General features: G+C 47.1%; 1 protein-coding gene across 2 annotated transcripts in view; it reads right to left on the minus strand.

Moving 5' to 3' along the window:
• LOC138676620 (lamin-B3-like) overlaps positions 1-20092 on the minus strand; it is a 98461-nt gene extending 78369 nt beyond the window's left edge. For both annotated transcript variants that reach the window (XM_069766099.1, XM_069766100.1), the window contains exons 1-3: positions 19543-20092; positions 16858-17014; positions 15026-15151 (exon numbers count right to left, since the gene is read on the minus strand). In XM_069766099.1, the coding sequence (XP_069622200.1) occupies positions 15026-15151; positions 16858-17014; positions 19543-19904 (645 nt within the window). In that variant the 5' untranslated portion in view covers positions 19905-20092. The remainder of the gene's footprint in view (positions 1-15025; positions 15152-16857; positions 17015-19542) is intronic.
• Between the last annotated feature and the right edge of the window lie 7416 nt (positions 20093-27508).

A 27508-nucleotide genomic window follows, 5' to 3' on the forward strand; every position in this document is an offset into this window, starting at 1 on the left:
TAAAGGATCCATCTGGCTTGGAGATTAAAAATAAAGGGGAATAGAACCCTTTCCCCTGTTGATGTTTTGGAACCTCCACTATGACTTTATTCCGTCTTAGCATTTGGACCTCTTTTTCAAGGGCCTTTTGTTGGTCTAAGGAATCAGGGGCAGTTAAGATATAAAATTCAGAAGGTCTTTCCCGGAACTCTAATTTTAACCCTGAATTGATTATACCTAGAACCCAATTGCTCGAAGTTATTTTGGCCCATTGAGCATGGAAGTATTTTAACCTGCCCCCTACTGGAAGATCTCTATTAACGATAGTTTCTTCTTCTTCTTGAGGAAGATGACGAAGCGTTAAAGTCCGAACCTTTCTTTTTTGGGTCTGATGGTTCCCAGTCTCGGTTGTGGTAAGGTCTTCGGTATTGGAAGCGTCTCCTGAAGGTATTCCTAAAGGTAGGATTGAAAGCTTTAGGAAAACCTTTCTTCCTATCCTCAGCTAGGATATCATCCAATACCGGGCCAAACAGGTACTCACCCCTACACGGTATTGTACACAGTTTAGCTTTCGCCTGGGCATCCCCTTTCCAGGTCTTAAGCCATAGGGCTCGGCGAGCAGCATTTGAGAGACCTGCTGATCTTGCCGCCAATTTTAAAGAATCCACTGACGCGTCCGCTAAATACGCCACCCCTTCACGTATTTGCGAAAGGGAGTTCAACATCTTGTCTCTGGGCACCTTGGACTTCAGCTGTTCTTCCAGTTGGGATATCCACACCATGACGGATCTAGCCGTACACGTGCTAGAGATAGCAGGTTTGAACGCCCCTGCAGTTGATTCCCATACTTTCCTCAAAAACATGTCCGCCTTCCTATCTGATGGGTCTTTCAGAAGGCCCACGTCCTCCAGCGGCAAGGTACCGGCTTTAGATGTAGAAGCCACCGCTGTATCCACTTTCGGGACTTTCATCCACTCTGCCAGCTCATTATCTTCAAAGGGATACCTTCTTTTAGCTGATGATGGAAGGAAACCCTTAACCTGCTTATCCAATTCTCTTTTTATAAGAGTCTTAACCGTATCCACCACCGGGAACGCCTTACGACTCCTCTGGCACAAGCCCGCAAACATTATGTCCTGTGCGGACCTTGGTTCCTTGCTCTCTGCAACACCCATGGTAGCTCGGACTCCTTTAACTAACATGTCCATGTTGTCCACCGAGAAACAAGGCCTTCCCTCTTCATCTGACGAGGATGGAGATGAGGAGCGGGAACATTCCCCTTCTTGCAGGGACAGGCTAGATCCTGGCGATATGTCCCTGCCCGACCTTTCCTGGCGGCTGCCTCTAAGGGAATAGCTAATTTCTTCCCTGATGACCGCTCTAAGGTCTGATGACCGAAGGGGAGCTTCCTCTTCTAAGGTCTGAGATATGCACGCCTGACACAGCCTTTTGGTATAACTGTCAGGCATTGGTGTCATGCATAGAGCACATTGCTTGTGCTTAGATTTTGTGGTCTTTTTTCCCTAAAACAAAGCACAAATAACAGACCATATCAGCACCAGGTGTCTGATTTAACACTCACCATAAGGCTGATCCTGTGAATACCGGTTCTGGAGGAGTAGGATCCAAATGTGACGCTGGGGCGCTCGGAAGCTGCTGCCCCCGTACCACGCTGCTGCTGCTTCTCCTTGAGCGGCCGCTACCGCTCTTACTGCGCTGTTCCGTTCCCTCTCCATGAGGGTGCTCGGCGTCCCCTACTGAGGACATGGTTGCGCGCCTCCTATCCTAGGCGTCGCTCTTTTACAGCGCTGCAGCGCTCCTCCCCCGGCTTACCCCGGAAGCGTACCAACTACTTCCGGGTTCACCAGCGCCGGTGTGGACGCTGCACACCGCGCTCAACCGCGGACCAGGACGGCACTGCCCGACTCCTGGGACGCGCTCCTCATGGCCAGACGAGGGGGGGTCTGCACGCAGGACACCCCCGACGCTGCTTCCGAGCCCCCGATTCCGCCGTTCCTAAAAGACACCGCGCGGAGGCATGGAGGCCCGGGTAAGAATGCTGATCCTGCAGGCTCCCGCCGTCCGGACAGGAACCCAAACTGGAGTGGTGAGGGGGACCGCCCCTTTAAATCCTGTAGGTTCCTGTCCGGAAGGTGGGCGGATCCCCTCTCTCGTAGGGGTGCTGTCGTGGCGATAGGAAAATCTGAGTGATGTGCGCTGTCTCACTCGCACCCATAGGCTTATTTGGGTGCGAGTGAGCCGAGAGTTTTCCTCGGTCCGAGACAATCGCAGCATGCTGCGATTGTCTCGGACCGAGGAAAACGGCCAACAAATAGTCGGCTGCTGGGAGCTTCCCCATAGCTAAACATTGGTTCGAGTGCAATGCGATTTTTTTTATCGCATTGCACTCGGCCATTTAAAACGCCAGTGTGACGCCGGCCTTAGAGGAGAAATGGCCTCAAACTTGGTCTTTCTTTGGTAAGAGAAAGTACTATTATTATTATTATACATTTTTATAGCGCCATTTATTCCATGGCGCATTACCTGTGAAAAGGGGGCAAATATAGACATTACATACATTCAACATGAGCAAAAAACAAGGCATACAGGTACATAAGGAGGGAGGACCCTGCCCACGAGGGCTTACAGTCTGCAGGGTATTAGAAAATTAGTGATTGAAGAAGCCCTTAACCAAAAGGATGATCTTAAAGACTCAAGAGATGCTTTACATGTCTTAACCCCTTCATGACCCAGCCTATTTTGACCTTAAAGACCTTGCCGTTTTTTGCAATTCTGACCAGTGTCCCTTTATGAGGTAATAACTCAGGAACGCTTCAACGGATCCTAGCGGTTCTGAGATTGTTTTTTCGTGACATATTGGGCTTCATGTTAGTGGTAAATTTAGGTCAATAAATTCTGCGTTTATTTGTGATAAAAACGGAAATTTGGCGAAAATTTTGAAAAGTTCGCAATTTTCACATTTTGAATTTTTATTCTGTTAAACCAGAGAGATATGTGACACAAAATAGTTAATAAATAACATTTCCCACATGTTTACTTTACATCAGAACAATTTTGGAAACAAAATTTTTTTTTGTTAGGAAGTTATAAGGGTTAAAATTTGACCAGCGATTTGTCATTTTTACAACGAAATTTACGAAACCATTTTTTTTAGGGACCACCTCACACAGTCAGTTTGAGGGGTCTATATGGCTGAAAATACACAAAAGTGACACCATTCTAAAAACTGCACCCCTCAAGGTACTCAAAACCACATTCAAAAAGTTTATTAACCCTTCAGGTGCTTCACAGCAGCAGAAGCAACATGGAAGGAAAAAAAAATGAACATTTAACTTTTTAGTCACAAAAATTATCTTTTAGCAACAATTTTTTTATTTTCCCAATGGTAAAAGGAGAAACTGAACCACGAAAGTTGTTGTCCAATTTGTCCTGAGTACGCTGATACCTCATATGTGGGGGTAAACCACTGTTTGGGCGCACGGCAGGGCTTGGAAGGGAAGGAGCGCCATTTGACTTTTTGAATCAAAAATTGGCTCCACTCTTTAGCGGACACCATGTCACGTTTGGAGAGCCCCCGTGTGCCTAAAAATTGGAGCTCCCCCACAAGTGACCCCATTTTGGAAACTAGACCCCCCAAGGAACTTATTTAGATGCCTAGTGAGCACTTTAAACCCTCAGGTGCTTCACAAATTGATCTGTAAAAATGAAAAAGTACTTTTTTTTCACAAAAAAATTCTTTTCGCCTCAAATTTTTCATTTTCACATGGGCAGTAGGATAAAATGGATCATAAAATTTGTTGGGCAATTTCTCCCGAGTACACCAATACCTCACATGTGGGGGTAAACAACTGTTTGGGCACACGGCAGGGCTCGGAAGGGAAGGCGTGCCATTTGACTTTTTGAATGGAAAATTAGCTCCAATTGTTAGCGGACACCATGTCGCGTTTGGAGAGCCCCTGTGTGCCTATGCATTGGAGCTCCCCCACAAGTGACCCCATTTTGGAAACTAGACCCCCCAAGGAACTTATCTAGATGCATATTGAGCACTTTAAACCCCCAGGTGCTTCACAGAAGTTTATAACGCAGAGTCATGAAAATAAAAAATAATTTTTCTTTCCTCAAAAATGATTTTTTAGCCTGGAATTTCCTATTTTGCCAAGGATAATAGGAGAAATTGGACCCCAAATATTGTTGTCCAGTTTGTCCTGAGTACGCTGATACCCCATATGTGGGGGTAAACCACTGTTTGGGCACATGCCGGGGCTCGGAAGTGAAGTAGTGACATTTTGAAATGCAGACTTTGATGGAATGCTCTGTGGGCGTCACGTTGCGTTTGCAGAGCCCCTGATGTGCCTAAACAGTAGAAATCCCCCACAAGTGACCCCATTTTGGAAACTAGACCCCGAAAGGAACTTATCTAGATGTGTGGTGAGCACTTTGAACCCCCAAGTGCTTCATAGAAGTTTATAATGCAGAGCCATGAAAATAATAAATACGTTTTCTTTCCTCAAAAATAATTATTTAGCCCAGAATTTTTTATTTTCCCAAGGGGTACAGGAGAAATTGGACCCCAAAAGTTGTTGTCCAGTTTCTTCTGAGTACGCTGATACCCCATGTGTGGGGGTAAACCACTGTTTGGGCACACGTCGGGGCTCAGAAGGGAAGTAGTGACTTTTGAAATGCAGACTTTGATGGAATGGTCTGTGGGCGTCACATTGCGTTTGCAGAGCCCCTGCTGTGCCTAAACAGTAGAAACCCCCCACAAGTGACCCCATTTTAGAAACTAGACCCCCCAAGGAACTTATCTAGATATGTGGTGAGCACTTTGAACCCCCAAGTGCTTCACAGACGTTTACAACGCAGAGCCGTGAAAATAAAAAATCATTTTTCTTTCCTCAAAAATGATGTTTTAGCAAGCATTTCTTTATTTTCACAAGGGTAACAGGAGAAATTGGACCCCAGTAATTGTTGCGCAGTTTGTCCTGAGTATGCTGGTACCCCATATGTGGGGGTAAACCACTGTTTGGGTGCACGTCGGGGCTCGGAAGTGAGGAGCACCATTTGACTTTTTGAATACAAGATTGGCTGGAATCAATGGTGGCGCCATGTTGCGTTTGGAGACCCCCTGATGTGCCTAAACAGTGGAAACCCCTCAATTCTAACTCCAACACACCCCTAACCCTTATCCCAACTGTAGCCGTAACCCTAATCACAACCCTAACCCCAACACACCCGTAACCCCAACACACCCCTAACCACAACCCTAATTCCAACCCAACCCTAGCCCTAAGGCTATGTGCCAACGTTGCGGATTCGTATGAGATTTTTCAGCACCATTTTTGAAAAATCCGCGGGTAAAAGGCACTGCGTTTTACCTGCGGATTTACCGCGGATTTCCAGTGTTTTTTGTCCGGATTTCACCTGCGGATTCCTATTGAGGAACAGGTGTAAAACGCTGCGGAATCCGCACAAAGAATTGACATGCTGCGGAAAATACAACGCAGCGTTCCCGCGCGGTATTTTCCGCACCATGGGCACAGCGGATTTGGCTTTCCATATGTTTACATGGTACTGTAAACCTGATGGAACTCTGCTGCGGATCCGCAGCGGCCAATCCGCACCGTGTGCACATAGCCTAATTCTAGAGGTATGTGCACACGCTACGGAAAACGCTGCGGATCCGCAGCAGTTTCCCATGAGTTTACAGTTCAATGCAAACCTATGGAAAACAAAAATCGCTGTACACATGCTGCAGAAAAACTGCATGGAAATGCAGCGGTTTACATTCCGCAGCATGTCACTTCTTTCTGCGGATTCCGCAGCGGTTTTACAACTGCTCAAATAGAAAATCGCTGTTGTAAAACCGCATTGAAATGCGCAGAAAAAACATGGTAAATCCGCCATAAATCCGCAGCGGTTTAGCACTGCGGATTTATCAAATCCGCAGCGGAAAAATCCGCAGAGGACCAGAATACGTGTGCACATACCGAAACCCTAACCCTAACTCTACCCCTAGTTCTTACCCCAACCTTAGTGGAAAAAAATTGTTTTTTATTTTTTTTATTGTCCCTACCTATGGGGGTGACAAAGGGGGGGGGGGGGGGGGTCATTTACTTTTTTTTTTATTTTGATCACTGAGATATAACCTATTTCAGTGATCAAAATTCACTCTGGAACGAATCTGCCGGCCGGCCGACTCGGCGGGCGCACTGCACATGCGCCCGCCATTTTGGAAGATGGCGGCGCCCAGGAAAGAAGACGGACGGTCCCCGGGAGGCCAGGTAAGTATAAGGGGGGGGAGATCAGGGCACGGGGGGGGGGGCGTCGGAGCACGGGGGGGTGGATCGGAACACGGGGGGGTGGATTGGAGCACGGAGTGGGGGATCGCTGTGCGGGCGGGTGGATCGGAGCACGGGGGGGGGGGGGAAATCGCTGTGCGGGGGGGGAATCGGAGTGCGGGGGGGGGGGGTTTGATTGGAGCACGGGGGGTGTGATTGGAGCACGGGGGAGCTGGCAGGAGGACGGGGGAGCGGAGCACAGGACCGAGGGGAGCAGATCACAGATCGGGGGGCTGGGGGGGCGATCGGAGGAGTGGGGTGGGTGCACATTAGTGTGTCCAGCCATGGCCGATGATATTGCAGCATCGGCCATGGCTGGATTGTAATATTTCACCATTTTTTTTTTAGGTGAAATATTACAAATCGCTCTGATTGGCTGTTGAAAGTGAAACTGCCAATCAGAGCGATCGTAGCCACGAGGGGGTGAAGCCACCCCCCCTGGGCTAAACTACCACTCCCCCTGTCCCTGCAGATCGGGTGAAATGGGAGTTAACCCTTTCACCCGATCTGCAGGTACGCGATCTTTCCATGACGCATATGCTGCGTCATGGGTCGGAATGGCACCGACTTTCATGACGCAGCGTATGCGTCAAAGGTCGGGAAGGGGTTAAAATGGATGCCTGCACATGTCACAAAGTGAACAATTTTGCCATTATCGTTTAAATTTGATTGTGACAACAAAAAAAAAAAAAAAAATTGTTACCAAGGCACTGGCAGTAAAAGATACTAAAGCTCATAACACCTGCCAGTTTCTCCAGGCCTTAGTGGAAAGGCAAGATTATGAACAGAGATGAGCGACTATTTCAGTGTTCGGTTTACGATCGCCAAATTTGCAATATTCGCCAATTAATTTGTCAAATATTCACGGAACATAACCAAACGCCATTCAGATCAATGGGAGGCAAAAAACAAACGCATGCACAACACCTTATAACGGCCCCAAATGCTACCAAAACGCATCAAATGAGGGACAGACACCAAGAAAGTGGCCTCAATTCACCCATAGTACAAAATTTAGCATGGAACTGCAGCAATCATCCAGGTATCGGGATCCGGGACAGCATTTACAGCTTTCAATTGAACGTCACAGTGAGAGGAGCTGGGTGAGGGATCGGTGTAGAACCCCTTTGCTGGAGGACCCGATAACACATGCAACACCTCTACCCGCTTTCATGCTGAGCTACACTCAGGTGGCACAAATATCAGGTTTTTCAGACAACCATTATCAGAAAAATTTAAGGATAATAACACGGGTAGTTGAGTGCAAGGAAGTGGAGGCCTGACAGTCTCTGAGGCCTACTACAGGCAACACGCATGAAGGAGACCCAACCAGGAGTATTCACATTTAAACAAATGAGGGCCTTACACCACATAAGTGGCATCAATTCCACGAGAGTACAAATAATATAATATGGACAGAGACGTCTTCCACTACAGCTAACCCAGCCATGACTGTTCACATTTCCACAAATTTGTGTTATCAGCTGCAGCCACACTAAAGATATCACAGAGTGCAGTTACGCGACATTGATGCATCACACTAAAATATGCAATATCACCTAGTCTGTACAGTCTGCGATTGAGATGCAAAAGTCCTTGGAGATCTATGACTTGTTCATCTTGATGAAAGTTGAGCGGTCTACACTTTCAGTGGACAGCCGGTTGCGCTTATCCATCAGGACACCACCAGCAGCGCTGAAGACACATTCTGATAAGACGCTGGCTGCAGGGCACGATAAAACCTCCAGGCGTGAGGAGTAGGGTTGAGCGACCTTGACTTTTTTAGGGTCGAGCCGGGTTTGAGCCCGACTATCTCAAAAGTCGAGTGAAATCGGCCGATTATGGCGAAAAGTCGAGGATCGACCGAAACACGAAACCCAATGCAAAGCCAATGGGATATTTTATTCATTCTCTCTCTCTCTCTCTCTAAAGCTGGTGTTACACAGTGCAAATCGCTACACCGCACAAGCGACAACATGGCGATAGGCGTCCACGCCCCTAAGACCTATGTCATCACTCTGCCCACGCCCCTTCATTGGCTGAAAAAAATGGCGCCAAGCGCGTCATACGAAACGCGACTTTGGCGCGAAAGTCGCGTACCGCATGGCCGACCAGCCTGTGTGGCAACAGTCTTTAACTTAGAGACAATGTTATCCCTTCTGCTTCTGGGACCACCATCTCCTCCCACAGGATATTCAAAGTCTGCTCCAGCATACAGATGACCGGAATAGTGATGCCGATGATGGAGTCATCAGCGCTTATCTTAGTAGCCATTTCAAAACGGTGCAGAGGTCCTTAATCTGTGCCCACTCTGTAAACGGGATATGTGCCACGTCCGTACTGCGTTGGCACAGGCTATACGACATGACATACTGCGTCAGGGCTTGTTGTTGCTACCACAGTTGCTGGAACCTGTGCAGAGCCGAATTCCACAGTGTCGGCACATTGCATATCAACCTGTTAACTGGCATGGACAAAGACCTCGGTATCCATGCAAGTCGATGACTAGAGGGGTGCGAACGATGAAAATGAGCACACAGCAGGTCACCCAGGTCAGGATAGTGGCGGAGAAAACGCTGTACCACCAGGTTGAGGACGTGAGCCATGCAAGGCACGAGTGTGAGCTTGCCTCGCCGTAGGATCGCCACAAGGTTCACACCATTATCGGACATGGCCTTCCCTGGATGCAAGTTCAGTGCAGACAGCCATTGATCAAACTCAGCCTGGAGAGCTGTCCACAATTCTTCAGCTGTATGACTGCGATCTCCAAGGAATATCAATTTTAATACTGCCTGATTGCGGTAAGCCCTGGTTGCGCAGTACAGAGGTGGTGGGGATTCGCTCTGCACTGTTGGAACGCGTGTCTCGTTAAAGCAGAGGGTGCAGGTGGAGACCGTAGAAGAGATATTGGAGGAGGCAGAAGCAGTGCAGGAAGTGTTAAATGTAGAGGTTTGTCCTGCTCAATCAGCAAGATGTAACGCCCTGGACCATCCTTACTCGTCCAAGTGTCTGTGGTGAAATGCACCCTGGCAGACAGATTTAGTCACAGAACGGGTGATGTTGTCTGCAACATGCTGTGTAGGGCAGGCACAGCTTTCTTAGAAAAGTAATAGCGACTAGGCAATTGGTACTGGGGGACTGCGACAGCCATCAGCTTATGGAAACCGTCTGTATCTACCAGGCGGAAAGGCAGCATTTCACAGATTGGAGATTGTGAAGTTCAACCTCTTAGCTTTGTCATATGTAGGAGGAAAATCTTTTACGTGGGAACAACGGAACCATGGGCTGACTGCAGGGCTGTGAGAGGGCGGAGTATGGTGAACCGGACAAACTCCTGAACAGTGAGAGAGGTGCAGGTGGAGATGTTACGCTGGATCGATAAACTCATGGTGTGCTCATTCTCTGAGATCGGTCAAAAACAGCAGGAATGTCCGCTTCCGTTACTGCTGATGGTGGGCTCTCAGTCAGCGTGACTGGAGCAGGTAAAGAACCCGAGGTTCTGCGGTTTAAAACCTGCATCTCAATAACTGGCATGGTAGAGGAGGAAGAAGCAGCAGATGCAATTGATGGGGCGGCAGATGGTTGTTGAGGTCCGCATTTTTAAGCAGTGGGATTCCCACAATAAAGCATGTTGATTGCGCATGTGAAGGTTCATACATGTAGTAGTCAAATGATTGCACTTTTTTACCTCGACTCAGTTTTTTTCTTCATGCAAAGTTGGCAGGTTACACGAGTTGGCTCATCCTTTGCAATGTCAAAAAAGGGCCAGGCTAGGCAACCCTTGCCACCCCTGAGAGCTGCAGACCCAGGGATGTTCCTGGTCACAGGCACAGTTGTGGCCGAGGATGCATTGCTCGTTGTGGCAGCATCACTACGTAGCTGTGATGTACGGCACAACCCAACCTCCTCATCTTCCTCCTCAGATGACCTACTCAACTGTGTGCCTCTATGTTCATGCCAACTGGGATCTAACACCTCATCATAATCATCTTCTGTGTTATTACATTCCTCGCCCTTGGAGTCACCCTCCTCTTCTTGCCCTGAAAGCACAGTACAGTCTGCGTGAGCCTCAGAAATCTGAGTCTTAACCGGATAACCCCCCCCCCCCAGGGTTTAACATCTGATGGCGAGGATCAGGATTTTGCTAGGCCTCTACTTCGTCCTGCCCCGGTTCCAAGCTAAAAAAAAAAAAATTGAGGGCATTGGTGCAGATTACCTTCTCTTGACTCTGTGCAGCTTTTGAGTACATGATGACAATGGCATATAATGTGAGAACAGCTCTTCAGACTCACCCATTTGTGGTTCTGTACAGTCAGTTGTACGGTTGGAGAGACGGAACGCGGGGGGAGCAAGGGGAATTTGGGTGCCACTTCTGTGGACTGTACTGGGTGTGATGTTAAGGAAGAGGAGAAGAGTCCACTTGAAGCTGCACTCGCCATCTATTCGAGTACAAGCTCTTTCTTGGAATCATCGACAAGGCGTACCGCTGTGCTTCTGCCAAAGAAAAGTAGTGTAGTAGCCTGTCCAGTAACATAAGTTGTCAGTTGTCTTTGCATAGGACAAGACATTGCTTCACTAGTGCTTTCACAAACATTACCACCTACCCCACACACACCTTGAACATCAAACCTACTTCTCCCTTCCACCACAGCCTCGCTTTTTCCCAGTCATGTTGCTCAGATAATGTGGTAGGAGCACAGTATTAGCAACAAAAAATTGATTTTAAACTCTGCACCACTTTTGCAAACAGCTGAATTTCAGCTACTGTAAGTTCCATGTTGAAATATGGCGTACTGTATCTTGTTAGTCACAGAAAAAAAAGAATTGTTTGAGTGTGGATGAGGTCTGTATGACAAAGAAGTTATGCTTCATACAATTTGAAAGTCAGATCCCCTACTGTATGACACTAGGATCATAAATCTGAATGTCCCATATTGGTGCCGAATTTATGTTTGGCGATCGTTTCCTGAACAAATTCGCTCATCATTAATTATGAACTCAAAAAAAGAACAGGTTCTTGCTATTGTAACTGACAACGCTTCACGCATGATAAGTACAATTAAACTGATGAATGAGAATGAAGGTGAACATTAGCATGGTACTTTACAATTAGATGATCTTGTTGAAGCTGCTTCAAAGCTTTGTCATGTTCATCACATACGCTGTGTTGTGCACACGCTGCAGCTAGCAATAAAAGAACTATGATTGGCATAGTGAAGAAATTGGTTATTGCTGGCAAAATCCCTAAAATAGATTCCATCATGAAGAGAATTGCTGGAAAAGGGGCAATTATGGGTCAAGACACTCAATGGGGCAGCGCCCATTTAACCCCTTATTGCCATCGGACATACTATTACGCCGAAGGCAGTATCCCCCGCTTTGATGTGGGCTCCGGCGGTGAGCCCACCTCAAAGTCGAGACATGTCAGCTGTTTTGAACAGCTGACATGTGTCCGCAATAGGCTTGGGTGGAATTGCGATCCACCTGCACCTATTGGTTAAATGCCGCTGTCAAACTGACAGCGGCATTTAACAAGCACTTCTGGCCGGAAATACGTACACCCTTGACCCCGTCACATGATCGGGGGTCATTGGTGAGTCAGCATGACAACCAGAGGTTGAGACCTCTATTGTTGTTGATGCTGGATTACTGTGAGCGCCACCCTGTAGTTGGTGCTAATAGCAAGGCTGTAATTCAGCTACATAGAGGCGATCTGAGCATCGCCTCTATGTAGCATAGCCGGTCAAGTTGTGGCAGCTTCTAGCCTCCCATTGAGGCTATTAAAGCATGCCAAAAGTTTAAAAAAAAAAAAAAAATCACCCCCCTTTCACCCCATTCAAAATAATTTTAAAAAAAAATTAAACTCAAAACTACACATATTTGGTATCGCTAAATGGCAAAGCAAGAAAAAAAAAAAAAATCAAAAACGCCAGAATGTTTTTTTTTGTCGCCACGACATTGCATTAAAATGCAATAACGGGCAATCAAAAGATCATATCTGCACAAAAATGGGATAATTAAAAACGTCAGCTCAGCACACAAAAAATAAATCCTCACCCAACCAGAGATCTCAAAAAACGGAGACACTACGGGTCTCGGAAAATGGCGCAATCTATTTTTAACTTTCGTCAGGCTGCATAATTTTACAACGTTAACAGGCTGCAGAGGTACAATTGTACCTTCATATATATTTTATTGAAATTTGGCCAATATATTCTGGACCAAAACTGCAGAGATATCACAAAATTTCAGCCCTCTACGGCTTTTCGAAAAAAAAAAAAAGTTATTGCAATTTTAAAACGGAATAGTTACAATTGTACCTACTCAGCCGGACGAAGGTTAAGCAAACTTTGGAATTTTTTTTCACCACTTAAGATAAAAAAAAAAAAAAATAACCTAGACATATTTGGTGTCTATGAACTCATAATGACCTGGAGAATCATAATGGCAGGTCAGTTATAGCATTTAGTGAACCTAGCAAAAAAGCCAAACAAAAAACAAGTGTGGGATTGCACTTTTTTTGCAATTTCACCACATTTGGATTCTTTTCCCGTTTTCTAGTACAAGACATGGTAAAACCAATGGTATCGTTCAAAACTACAACTCGAAACACAAAAAATAAGTCCTCACATATTGACAGAAAAAAGAAAAAAAAAAAAAAAAAAAAGTTATGGCTCTGGGAAGGAGGGGAGCAAAAAACGAAAAAAGCTCCAGGGGTTAAAGACTGAGCGATTGCTTGAGCTGAAACACTTTCTTGTAGACATCGCCAACCCTCAGGTAACACTAAATGAAGGTCAATGGTCACAGGTGGCTAGATTGAAGGAATTGCTTCATCACCCATTTACATTGACAAAAAAGTAAGAAGCTGAGGATTTAACTCCTGGCATTTTCATTAAGGAGTGGAAGAACTTGCTATTTTCCTCCTGGCACTGAGAGCTGGGTGTCAGCTGTCGGAATCAGCTGACACCCGGCGGCGATCGCTGGTGCACGCTTGCAATCACCATGACGTACATGTAATGCATTGGTCAGGAAGTCCTTCCCGATCAGGACATACAAGTAGTGCAAATGTCGGGAAAGGGTTAATAGGCAGGCACTTCAGAAATGCTAGCAGGTATTTTTTCTTGAAACTTTTTTTTTTTTTTTTTTTTTTTTTAAGCTTATGCTGATCGTTCAAGAGTTTTTTTTTCCTTTTTGGGGTGCACATGATGCGGATTTTGCTGCAGATCCGCAGCGTTTCCGGAGCTGCGGATCCGCAGCAGTTTCCCATGCGTTTACAGTTCAATGTAAACCTATGGGAAACCAAAAACGCTGTGCACATGCTGTGGAAAAAAACACGCAGAAACGCAGCTGTTTACATTCACCAGCATGTCACTTCTTTCTGCGTTTTCCGCAGCAGTTTTACAACTGCCCTTATGGAAAACCGCAGTTGTAAAACCGCAGTGAAAACCACAGAAAACCTGCAGTAAATCCGCAGCAGTTTTCCACTGCGGATTTATCAAATCTGCTGGAATCCGCTACAGAAAAATCTGCAGCGGACCCAGAATATGTGTGCACATACCCTCAGAGTATATCCAGTGTTTTTGTTTGAGTCTATTTTCATTTTCCTAATTTTTTTTCTCCTTTCCATTTTTTTTTTTAGCTCTACTCAACAAAAACTGCTTGCAGGTTTTCAACCAAAAATGCTGGCACGTTGCAGAAATGTCAGCAGCATTTACGCAACTCCCTGGCGTGGGTAAAACGCATGCGGAATTCGCATGCATTTTCCCGCAAAACACAAGCGTTTTTAGCTTGCAGAATGCTTGCTTTTGCGATTTGAAGCACCGCTTGGAAAAGTGATTGACAGATTGGTCACAGTTGTCAAGCATAGTGCTTGACAAGTGGGACCAACTTTTTACTATAGATGCTGCCTATGCAGCATCTAAAGTAAAAAGATATAACGTTCAAAATAATAAAAAATATGGTTATTCTCACGTTCCGACGGCCTCCGATCTCCTCAGCGGCCTCCCGGTACATTCCGTTCCCAGGGATGCTTTGCGTGAAGGACCTTTGTGACGTCACGGTCGCGTGACCGCGATGTCATCTCAGGCGATTTACGCAATGCATCCCTGGGAACGGAAGCTGCCGCGTGCACCGCTGAGAGGCAGGAGGACTCCAGTGGCCGTCAGAAGGGAAGTATATCCATATTTTTTTTTATTTTTTATAGGAATATGGTACCCAGGGCCTGAAGGAGAATCTCCTCTCCTCCAGACCCGGGTACCATCCGCACATGAAGCGCTCACTTTACGCATAGTGGGCATAGCCACATGCGTAAAGTGAGCGTTTCAATGCAATCCTATGGCGGCAGAATCGCTGCAATTCCGCAGAAATAATTAACATGCTGCGGAATCACAGTGGTAAAATCCGCAGCGGGAAAATCCACAGCATGGGCACAGCAACTGCGGAACCCCATAGGATTGCATGGGAATGCGGTTTTAAGCGTTTCTATGCATTTCCACTGCGGCAGAAATGCATACAAAACGCAACGTGGGCACACAGCCCAAGTCTACTGGTCTATTACACAAGTAACCCAGCATAGCAGTCGCTACAAGACATTGCCATTAGCCGGCCTCACGTTGTGCCTGTGGTACTAAGTCAACCTGAGAGCAAACAGCTCAGCCCATCCTGTATCCACACCACGTGTACATTACCTGACTGTGAACATTTTTCTCAAAATCCAGTTGTTCTTTGAGTGTTTGCATCTTATTTTCCAGGTCAACTCTCCATAGCATTTCATCATGAAGTTGCTTGGTTGTGTCTCTCAAAGAATTTTCAAGCTGAAAAAAAAAAAAAAGAGTTAAATGTCAATTACATAAATATAAAACTGAACTAATGTCCATGTTCAGTACAGAAAAATCTGGATTATATACAAATCCTAAATCTACTTTTTATTATAAAACAGAAAATATTTGCTTTGACATTTTTTAAAAGGGACAGGAAATACAATGTGACTTCTACCATCGCATCACCGTACAGTGGACGTCATTATTCATATAAACATTTAAGGGGGAAGACCAAACTGTAAAAAAAAAAAAAAAAAAAAAGCTTTCAGATTTGGTTCCTAATATATAGGGTTTATACATAAAAAAAACTGCTGGCATTTCTATTCCACAAAGAAATATGCCATCGCAAAAATGAACATAATGCACAGCAATGCAAAAACGACATTGCTGTGCACATTTTCACTCTTCTAATTTTTATTTTTTTTTACAGCTTCAGTATTCGGAAACCATGAAGTGATTAAGAATTAACATGTTCATTCTTTGGACGGCCCCCATTCTATATAGTTGAAAGCACGAGGAAGCCACTACAAAACACACTTAAGTAAAAAAAAAAAAAAAAATGTGTTTTCTTCCGGGATCGGCTTCACCGCTGGAATTGAAGCACTGTGTGAACATACACTAATAAAGGTTTCCCTCCCAATTATTGTGGAAAAGGATTTAAAAAAATTGCAGCAAGAAGTCCACAGGGTCTCTCTGGGAATCCACACATGGATGATTCTGGAGCGCCCAGTACTATGAAAACATACGCGCCCCAGACAAATTAAATAGCTGTCAGACAAATGATGGCTTGGCCGATTGGTTGGCACTGGCAGCCATTAAGATGATTCTCCCATACACAGCGCTTTGCTAGGCGCCTCTGTGCTCACTATGAGGGATACTGACATACATCTCTAGCTCTGGCTCATCGCTCCGAGAACAAAAGGATTGGCAGTCCAAAACCTGGAATGTCAGATCCTCATCTCCATTGACAATCAGAGGTCAGGGGCCCCCTAATATATATTAGATTTCCGGTACATATGATATCTAATGTATATGGGGCCTTTAAAGTCTATTATTCCACTGTTCTATCCAGTTTGCTGCAAATCATTATAATGTGCAGAAAACATACAGCTTGACACAGCACTTTGAGAAAAGTGGGGGGCTACATCCTATGTGACGTCACTGCCATAACCTCGGGTCACCTGGTCTGATGATACTCCAACAAAACATGAAGGGCAGGTGATGTAGTAAAGGTCAGCAAGTCACTGCACAGATACAACAGGAGCAGTCGCTCCTGGAGACATGCGACTGCGCTCCCCAACACGGAATCACCCAGCTAACAGCAGTGACCACACATCTGAGAGGAGGGTCACACGTTCAGTTTGCCTGGATCACTACAATAATAACAACACTTATTACAATTTACACCCAAACACACGAGAATTACCCTGGTCACTATTTTTGGAGATCATAGGGTTATGCTAAAACACAGTGGATTGGTCCTAGATACATTACTTTTTAAGAGCAGATTTGGGGGCAAGATGCTTATTTTACAAATACTCGTATAAGCTTGTTGAATTGTTGAGGATTTTTCCTTCAGATTTTATCCTTTGCAATGAACAGGTGAAATCTGCATGTAATATGTTCCAGTTTTTGTCTGTTGATCCCCACAGATTATGTATGAGGTCAGGCTAAGCCTCCAGATCGCGGCAGCTACTTACAGTGGCTACTTGTCCCTTCAGATCCTGGTTCTGATCTTCCAGGCTCCTCTGGGCACTTCGCGCAGTGGCAAGCTCAGCTTCTTTTGCATTTAGTTTGGCTTCAAGACCTCGGAGTTGGTTTTGTGTCGACGTTAAGTCGGATTCTTTTCTGTTATTTCTGAAATGAGATTGACAATTGCCAACATGTCAGCTTGTGCTATAGTTCTACTAATACTAAGATATGGGAGATTTGTGCGGCCAGAGTGAAAGGCACCGGTGGAATGTAAACATTTACAAACTGGAAAAATAACATGCTGCGATCTTTTTTGTGCACCGGGACACAGGCTGCAATTGATCTGTGAGATTTCTCTGGTGTAAAACAATGAAAAATAGTTTTTTATAAATGAACCCTAAAAGGGATCGCCTATAAACACCACTTAACGGTTATCCCGAAGATAAAAGAATGACTGCCGGGGGTGTGACCACTCAAAAACAATGGTTCCCAAGTACCATGGATGAAAACAGAGGTGGTCACGTGTGCAACCATTGCTCCAATCGAGGTTAAGGTCCATTTATGTTCTATGATTTGCAGCGTTAACCGACCACTGACTGGCTACATGTTTGCCAATCGGAGGTAACTTAGTAGCCCATTTACTTGGAACGATCGGTAACAGATTGTTTGGTATTGATAAGCGGCTTCTCATTTATACAGGACAATGTGCTGCTGAGAGCGATAATTTTTTTATGTCGCCAAAAGGTCATTTCGCCCGAAGATCAGACGTTTTGCTCATTCATCACTGCATGATTTTCAGTAAACAACAGGAATAGTCCTGATAATCGGTCAGTGTGAACGCACCTTCCAGGATTTACCCAATGGAAAAAAAAAAAAAAAAAAAGTTATCACCTATCCCAAGCATAGTTGAGAAGGTAATGATTAATTGAGGTCCAACCGCTGGAACCTGCACTGATCGGCAGAATGGGGGACTTTTCTCCCTGTCCGAATCGGCTGGTGGACTGTTACTGATGCTTGGACTACTGCTCCAATCTTTCCCTATGGGGGCAGCTGAGCTCGACTATTTCTGGCAGCCCTATAGAGAATAACGAGGATACTCCATTGTGTAATGGGGATAAAGGTGACTCCTCAGTGACAGAAAGTCCCTAACCTACTGATTGGTGGTGAGGGTCCCGAAGCCCAGACCTCACCCGATCAGTAAATGATCTTGCAGATGGGTGCTAACTAGAGTTGAGCGAACCTGAACTTAGACGTCTGGGGTCAATACCGGACAGTTAGTGTCCAGTGCTAAATGCCAAACAAGGATTTATCCCAGAAGCCCGTTGCAATGTTTGGAGTTCCGGGGGAAGTCCATTCGAGAGAGGGAGAAAGTTTTGGGGGTCCAGATAGTCTTTAAAGGGAACCTGTCACCCCGTTTTTTGAGATTGAGATATAAATACTGTTAAATAGGGCCTGCGCTGTGTGTTACTATAGTGTATGTAGTGTACCCCGATTCCCCACCTATGCTGAGAAATAACTTACCAAAGTCGCCGTTTTCGCCTGTCAATCAGGCTGGTCAGGTCGGGAGGGCGTGTTCACAGCGCTGGTTCTTCCTCAGCTTTACGTTGGTGGCGTAGTGGTGTGCGCCTGTTGAAGTGACTAATCCACTGTGGGCACGTGAACAAGCAGCGCGCGATCTGCGCTGTCATCCCTTTCGTCGGTGGGGCGGCCATCTTCCTGGGGCCGCACGTGCGCAGATCGAGTGCTCTGCTGCACGGGGCTTCAGGAAAATGGCCGCGGGATGCCGCGCGTGCGCATTAGAGATCGCGGCGGCCATTTTCCCAAAGCCGAGTTTGCATCTCGGCTTTGGGAAAATGGCCGCCGCGATCTCTAATGCGCACGCGCGGCATCCCGCGGCCATTTTCCTGAAGCCCCGTGCAGCAGAGCACTCGATCTGCGCACGCGCGGCCCCAGGAAGATGGCCGCCCCCACCGACGAAAGGGATGACAGCGCAGATCGCGCGCTGCTTGTTCACGTGCCCACAGTGGATTAGTCACTTCAACAGGCGCACACCACTACGCCACCAACGTAAAGCTGAGGAAGAACCAGCGCTGTGAACACGCCCTCCCGACCTGACCAGCCTGATTGACAGGCGAAAACGGCGACTTTGGTAAGTTATTTCTCAGCATAGGTGGGGAATCGGGGTACACTACATACACTATAGTAACACACAGCGCAGGCCCTATTTAACAGTATTTATATCTCAATCTCAAAAAACGGGGTGACAGGTTCCCTTTAATGGGGTTCTGGTTGAAGTTCGGGTGCAGTTCTGGTACCTGAACTTTGGAATAAAATGGGTCGGGTCCCAAAACACAAACTTCCACGGGTCCACTCATCCCTAGTGATAACTTGTTTTTACTGGATAACCAATGTAAGGGCCTGAAAGCTCAGCCATCTGTCACTCCATAGAAAGGAGAGGGTCTCACAAGCAAACTGCCCTCCTCACTGGGGGCTCGGGACCCTCCTTCACAGATCATTGTGGGCCCCAGTGAGAAAATAATTAAGTGTATCCTGATGTAGCTGGTGCCCTCACCTCCCCGTACCTGGCCTGCTGTACCCGGTGCCCTCACCTCCCCATACCTGGCCTGCAGTGCCCGGTGCCCTCACCTCCCCGTACCTGGCCTGCAGTGCCCGGTGCCCTCACCTCCCCGTACCTGGCCTTCAGTGCCCGCTGCTCCTCCAGGACCTTCCCCAGCTCCACCTGCAGCCGCGCCCGCTCGTTGGCCGTGTGGTCCAGCAGTTTGCGGGCATCGGCCAGCTCGGTCTCGTAGAGCAGGCGCAGGGTGGACACCTCCCGGGTGGTGACCTCCTCCTTCTCCTCCAGCTGCAGCTTCAGCAGCGACTTATCCGCCTCCAGAGACCGGACCCGCTCGATGTACGCGGCCAGCCGGTCATTCAGATGCCGCAGCTCGTCTTTCTCCTGTAGGCGGCTGAGGCGGGTCGGGCTTCCCGGAGAAGGGGCTCTGGCCGCGGCTGAGGTGGCCCAGGTGCTCCTGGCTGGTGTGGACGAGGCCATGTCTAATACTGCGCTCCTGCCTCAGACAAGTGCGGCGGCTCCGAGTGTTCCCATATATGAGCTCCCCGGGAAATGCGGACCGCTGTGTTCCGGTACCGGCCCGGAGCGGCGCATCCTCTCTGTGCGCCCAGCACAGCCGGCACCAGGAGACCGGGGCGGCCGCAGCTCGGAGGCGCCTTCCCTGCAGTGCCTGAGGCCGGAGCAGCCCAGGCATCCTGAGACTTGTGGTGTCTGTCAGTGCAGGGTGAACTGATCTGCGGGACAGTCATTGTTATAACGCCGAGTGCACACCGGTGTACAGAGAACCGGCCATCCAGAGGAAGCAGTGCTCTGCAGGAGCTCTATAGAGAGATCAGATGCTCTGCAGGAGCTCTATAGGGAGAAAAGATGCTCTGCAGGAGCTCTATAGGGAGATCAGATGCTCTGCAGGAGCTCTATAGAGAGATCAGATGCTCTGCAGGAGCTCTATAGAGAGATCAGATGCTCTGCAGGAGCTCTATAGGGAGATCAGATGCTCTGCAGAAGCTCTATAGGGAGATCAGATGCTCTGCAGGAGCTCTATAGGGAGATAAGATGCTCTGCAGGAGCTCTATAGGGAGATCAGGTGCTCTGCAGGAGCTCTATAGAGAGATCAGATGCTCTGCAGGAGCTCTATAGGGAGATCAGATGCTCTGCAGGAGCTCTATAGGGAGATCAGATGCTCTGCAGGAGCTGTATAGGGAGATCAGATGCTCTGCATGAGCTCTATAGGGAGATCAGATGCTCTGCAGGAGCTCTATAGGGAGATCAGATGCTCTGCATGAGCTCTATAGGGAGATAAGATGCTCTGCAGGAGCTCTATAGGGAGATCAGATGCTTTGCAGGAGCTCTATAGGGAGATCAGATGCTCTGCAGAAGCTCTATAGGGAGATCAGATGCTCTGCAGAAGCTCTATAAGGAGATCACATGCTCTGCAGAAGCTCTATAAGGAGATCAGATGCTCTGCAGAAGCTCTATAAGGAGATCAGATGCTCTGCAGAAGCTCTATAAGGAGATCAGATGCTCTGCAGAAGCTCTATAAGGAGATCACTTGCTCTGCAGAAGCTCTATAAGGAGATCAGATGCTCTGCAGAAGCTCTATAAGGAGATCAGATGCTCTGCAGGCGCTCTATAAGGAGATCACATGCTCTGCAGAAGCTCTATAAGGAGATCAGATGCTCTGCATGAGCTCTATAGTTTGCATCGTTATTGCACACAGGCTTCCCTCACTCCAGGTTCAGTGGAGGCAGCCATTGCACAATCTTGGCCTGGATAGCTGTCCACAACTCTTGAGCTGTGTGACTGCGATCTCCAAGACCTATTAATTTAAGCACTGGCTGATTGCAGTGAGCCCTGGCTGCGCACTATAGAGGTTGGGGAGAATCTATCTGCACTGTTGGAATGCAAGTATCATTAAGGGAGAGTTTGGATGCGCAGGTGGAGGCCCTAGAGGAGGTGGAGGAGGCAGCAGCAGTAGAGGAAGTGTTAGATACAGAGGTTTGTCCAGCTAACCTTTCGGATTCCCAGTTGTGGAGCAGCCACTTGCCCACCTGCCCACAAAGCCACCAGAGTCACCCAGTGCCCAGTCAGCGAGATGTAACGCCTCTTCCCATGTTTTCTCGTTGAGGTGTCAGTGGTGAAATGCTAACTGGCAGACAGATTTTTTTTAAGGAATGGGTGATGTTGTCTGCGATGTTGTATGCTAGTATAGCGCAGGTACAGCTTTCTTAGAGAAGTAATGGGAACTGGGCAACTAGTACTGGGGGACTGAGATGGCCATCAGCTTTTGGAAACCGCCTGTATCCACAAGGCAGAAAGGCAGCATTTCCATGGCCAACAGATTCGAGATGGTGGAGTTCAAGCTCTTAACTTTGGCATGTGTAGGAGGAAACATTCTTTTATGTGACCACAACTGAGTGACTGAGGACTAGAAGCTGTAGTGAAAGAGGGTGGAGTAGGGTGAATACAACAAACTGCTAGACTGTGAGTGAGATGGACATGTTATTGTGGGTGGAGAAAGATGCGTGATTGGTGAAACAAAAACAGCATGCATATACACTTCTGTAACAGCTGATGGGCTCTTACTCACCCCGACTGTAGGGGGTAAAGAAGTGGAGGTTCTGCGGCCGGGGACTTGTGTAAGAATGCTTGCCACAGTCAAGCAGGAGGAAGAAGCAGCAGATGTGGTTAACGAGGCCCGCTAGGCAACATTTTAGCGCGGTGAGATTCCCAGACTGACATGTCGATCGCGCATGTGCCGATTCATGCATGTAGTAGTCAAATTATTGCAATTTTTGCCTCTACTGAGTCATTTTTTGTAAAGTTGGCAGATAACGTGAGTTGGGTCATCCTTTGCAGTCTCAAAAAAAGCTCAGGCTAAGCAATCCTTGCCACCCCTGTGAAATGCAGACGTGTGACTACTGCTTGTCACAGCCAGAGTTGTGGCTGAAGATGCAATGCTTGTTGTGGTTGCATCACTCCGTGTCTGTGCAGCAAGCCGCAACGTAACCTCCTCGTCTTCCTCCTCATGCACCACCTCTGCTGAGCTACTCAGCTGCATGTGCCTCTGGGTTCACACCAAGTGAGATCTACAACCTCATCGTCATCCTCTCTGTTCTCCCACTCTTCACCCTGAGAGTCACCATCCTCCTCTTCCTTCTCTGACACCACAGTATAGTCCACATGCGCCTCAGGTATCTGAGTCTCATCAGCATCATCTCCACCCCCTGGGGGTTAACATCTGGTGAAAAGGGTCTGGATTCTGCTCGAACCCTACTTCGTCCAGCCCCGGATCTAAGAGGAAAAAATGTTGGGCTTCAGTGCAGATGCTTTACTCCTCTTTATTCTGTGATTCTTTGGAGCAGACCTCTGATGCCCATGGAATAGAATGTGTGAACCGCTCTGCAGACTTGCCCATCTGTGGTTACTAACAGTCAGCTGGTTGGTGGAAAGTTGTGATGTGGGAGAAACAAGGGTAGTTGGGGTACTACCTCTGAAAATTGTACTGTGTGTGATGTTAAGGTGGAGGAAGAGGAGGAGAGGCCACTTGATGCAGTACTTACCAGATATGGACTGGGGCTGAAATTCAGCCCTGGCATTTTAAATCACTTGGGCCCATGTTGTCCCCATCCCCATGAACCAGATGGGCTATATTACTAATATTACCCTGGATGGAAGAAAGGAAGATTTTCTACAAGACCAATATTTCTAATGATACCAGTTGCCTGCTGGGGTAAGTGATAGTCAGCAACTTTGTGCTCCGTCACAGCTTTTAACAGTATGAGTGTCTTGAGAACACCGATTCTGTTAACAACATAGACAAGGCAGCCCATGACCAGACAGGTCTTTCTCGCATTTGACAGAATTGCCAGATGGCCAGTTCAGCCTGGTGCTTGCAACCCACTGGAGCACATGCTCTTTCTGGCCCTCATCTACAAGGAGTACCGTTGTGCAGCTGCCAATGAAAGGGAGTTGAGTAGCCTATCCAGCAACATGTTGTCAGTTGTCTTAGGATAGGAGGAGCCAACGTTTGTTCAGTAGAGCTTTCAGTAACATTACCACCTAACCAACATACATGTCGAACACCAAGTGAATATTCCCCCTTCCACCATGACCTCACTTTTTCCCAGATAGTGATATAGTGTGCCTGCACCCCAGTATTAACCCAAACAATTTGATTAGGAAATGGGGCCTCCTGCCTGCACCCCAATATTAGCTCAAACGATTTTGATTAGAAAATGTGACCTTGTGAGTCCTGACTGCAATACAGCATTAACCCAAATTATTTGGATTAGGAAATGTGATCTCCTTCCTGCACAACACTATTAGCACAAAGTACACTGCTCAAAAAAAATAAAGGGAACACTTAAACAACAGAATATAACTGTCCACTTAGGAAGCAACACTGTTTGACAACCAATTTCACATGCTGTTGTGCAAATGAAATAGACAACAGATGGAAATTATTGGCAATTATCAAGACACGCTCAGTAAAGGAGTGGTTCTGCAGGTGGGCACCACAGACCATATCTCAGTACCAATGCTTTCTGGCTGATATTTTAGTCACTTTTGAATGTTGGTTGTGCTTTCACACTCGTGGTAGCATGAGACGGACTCTACAACCCACACAAGTGACTCAGGTAGTGCAGCTCATCCAGGATGGCACATCAATGCAAGCTGTGGCAAGAAGGTTTGCTGTGTGTCAGCGTAGTGTCCAGAGGCTGGTGGCGCTACCAGGAGACAGGCCAGTACACCAGGAGACATGGAGGGGGCCGTAGGAGGGCAACAACCCAGCAGCAGGACCACTACCTCAGCCTTTGTGCAAGGAGGAACAGGATGAGCACTGCCAGAGCCCTGCAAAATGACCTCGAGCAGGCTACAAATGCGCATGAGTCTTCACAAACGGTTAGACACCGCATCCATGAGGATGGTCTGAGTGCCCAATGTCCACAGATGGGAGTTGTGCTCTTAGCCATGCAGGACTCTTGGCATTTGCCACAGAACACCAGGATTGACAAATTCGCCACTGGCGCCCTGTGCTCTTCATAGATGAAAGCAGGTTCACACTGAGCACATGTGACATATGTGACAAAGTCTGGAGACGCCGTGGAGAGCGATCTGCTGCCTTTAGCATGACCGGTTTGGCAGTGGGTCAGTAATGGTGTGGAGTGTCATTTCTTTGGACGGCCGCACAGCCCTGCATATGCTGGTCAGAGGTAGCCTGACTGCCATTAGGTATGACATGAGATCCTTAGACCCCTTGTGAGACCATGTGCTGGTGCGCTTGGCCCTGGGTTCCTCCTAATGCAGGACTATGCCAGACCTCATGTGGCTGGAGTGTGTCAGCAGTTCCTGCAAAATGAAGGCATTGAAGCTATGGACTGACCCGCCCATTCCCCAGACCTGAATCCGATTGAACACATCTGTGACATCATGTCTCGCACCATCCACCAACATCACGTTACACCATAGACTGTCCAGGAGTTGGTGGATGCTTTAGTCCAGGTTTGGGAGGAGATCCCTCAGGAGACCATCTGCCGCCTCATCCGGAGCATGCCCAGGCGTTGTAGGGAGGTCATACAGGCACGTGGAGGCCACACACACTACTGAGCATCATTTCCTTGTCTTAAAGGCATTTCCACTGAAGTTGGATCAGCCTGTAACTTCATTTTCCACTTTGATTTTGAGCATTATTCCAACTCCAGACCTCCGTGGGATATTAGTTGTGATTTACGTTGATAATTTTTAGGTTTTATTATTCTCAACACATTCCACTATGTAATGAATAAAGATTTACAACTGGAATATTTCATTCACTGATATCTAGTATGAGGGATTTTAGTGTTCCCTTTGTTTTTGAGCAGTGTAGTGTGAGGCAGTGACCCCTGTTACAGCTAGGGGTTGCTGTTTGTGCTCCCCAGGTTGTGCATACAGACGGATGAAGTCCATAGGTGTGCATAGGAGTCTCGGATTTCCGATCTGTGTTTCCCATGTGGCTGAAGGGCACAGGTTTTTGTGTCCTGTGCCCGAAACAGGACTAGCATGTGCAACGATTGCAAACAGGCGGATATGGTGCCCGACTGCTATCCGGAGGATATCCTGGGCTGTGTACGGCTGTGTGAGTAAAGAGACTGTAAGAGACTGTGATGCAGAACACCCATGGGAACTAGTCGGGGGGCTGGCGTGTGTAGTGTCTGCAACATATGAGGCTGTGTATATGAAGACTCTAATATGGCGTGCGGTCGCCCAGGGAAACTGGACAAGGGACATCTGGCCTGGTTAGGGACTGCAAATCTAAAGCCATATGATATGCATTGCTATGAACTGGTGTGAACTAAACACTGATAATATACACAGAAGTTATATGCATTTGTGTGAATTGGACTTTAATGCTGTCTGTGAGGAAACACATTAAAGAGACTTTTGTGCTGGAACTTTGTGGGTCGCTGCCTCTTCACTGCGTACGATGCTACCACAATCTTACAATAGTTACTGTAGATGCTGGAAGATCAATTTCACAAAGGACAGGATCCTAACTTCCTATATGACAACTTGCAGGTGCAGCAGGAAAGTGTGGCTACTGACTTCATTGCATCACCGAGGAGGTGATTATCACCACTGCTACTAATTATAACATTTTAGCAGCTGATGTAAAAGAACGCTAACGTATCCACACGTGCTGAACTGATACAGCATATACAGTGGGGCAAAAAAGTATTTAGTCAGTCAGCAATAGTGCAAGTTCCACCACTTAAAAAGATGAGAGGCGTCTGTAATTTACATCATAGGTAGACCTCAACTATGGGAGACAAACTGAGAAAAAAAAATCCAGAAAATCACATTGTCTGTTTTTTTAACATTTTATTTGCATATTATGGTGGAAAATAAGTATTTGGTCAGAAACAAAATTTCATCTCAATACTTTGTAATATATCCTTTGTTGGCAATGACAGAGGTCAAACGTTTTCTGTAAGTCTTCACAAGGTTGCCACACACTGTTGTTGGTATGTTGGCCCATTCCTCCATGCAGATCTCCTCTAGAGTAGTGATGTTTTTGGCTTTTCGCTTGGCAACACGGACTTTCAACTCCCTCCAAAGGTTTTCTATAGGGTTGAGATCTGGAGACTGGCTAGGCCACTCCAGGACCTTGAAATGCTTCTTACGAAGCCACTCCTTCGTTGCCCTGGCGGTGTGCTTTGGATCATTGTCATGTTGAAAGACCCAGCCACGTTTCATCTTCAATGCCCTTGCTGATGGAAGGAGGTTTGCACTCAAAATCTCACGATGCATGGCCCCATTCATTCTTTCATGTACCCGGATCAGTCATCCTGGCCCCTTTGCAGAGAAACAGCCCCAAAGCATGATGTTTCCACCACCATGCTTTACAGTAGGTATGGTGTTTGATGGATGCAACTCAGTATTCTTTTTCCTCCAAACACAACAAGTTGTGTTTCTACCAAACAGTTCCAGTTTGGTTTCATCAGACCATAGGACATTCTCCCAAAACTCCTCTGGATCATCCAAATGCTCTCTAGCAAACTTCAGACGGGTCCAGACATGTACTGGCTTAAGCAGTGGAACACGTCTGGCACTGCAGGATCTGAGTCCATGGTGGCGTAGTGTGTTACTTATGGTAGGCCTTGTTACATTGGTCCCAGCTCTCTGCAGTTCATTCACTAGGTCCCCCCGTGTGGTTCTGGGATTTTTGCTCACCGTTCTTGTGATCATTCTGACCCCACGGGGTGGGATTTTGCGTGGAGCCCCTGATCGAGGGAGATTATCAGTGGTCTTGTATGTCTTCCATTTTCTAATTATTGCTCCCACTGTTGATTTCTTCACTCCAAGCTGGTTGGCTATTGCAGATTCAGTCTTCCCAGCCTGGTGCAGGGCTACAATTTTGTTTCTGGTGTCCTTTGACAGCTCTTTGGTCTTCACCATAGTGGAGTTTGGAGGCAGACTGTTTGAGGGTGTGCACAGGTGTCTTTTTATACTGATAACAAGTTTAAACAGGTGCCATTACTACAGGTAATGAGTGGAGGAAAGAGGAGACTCTTAAAGAAGAAGTTACAGGTCTGTGAGAGCCAGAA

The sequence above is a fragment of the Ranitomeya imitator genome, chromosome 4 (genome assembly GCF_032444005.1).
Source record: "Ranitomeya imitator isolate aRanImi1 chromosome 4, aRanImi1.pri, whole genome shotgun sequence".
Lineage (NCBI taxonomy): Eukaryota > Metazoa > Chordata > Amphibia > Anura > Dendrobatidae > Ranitomeya > Ranitomeya imitator.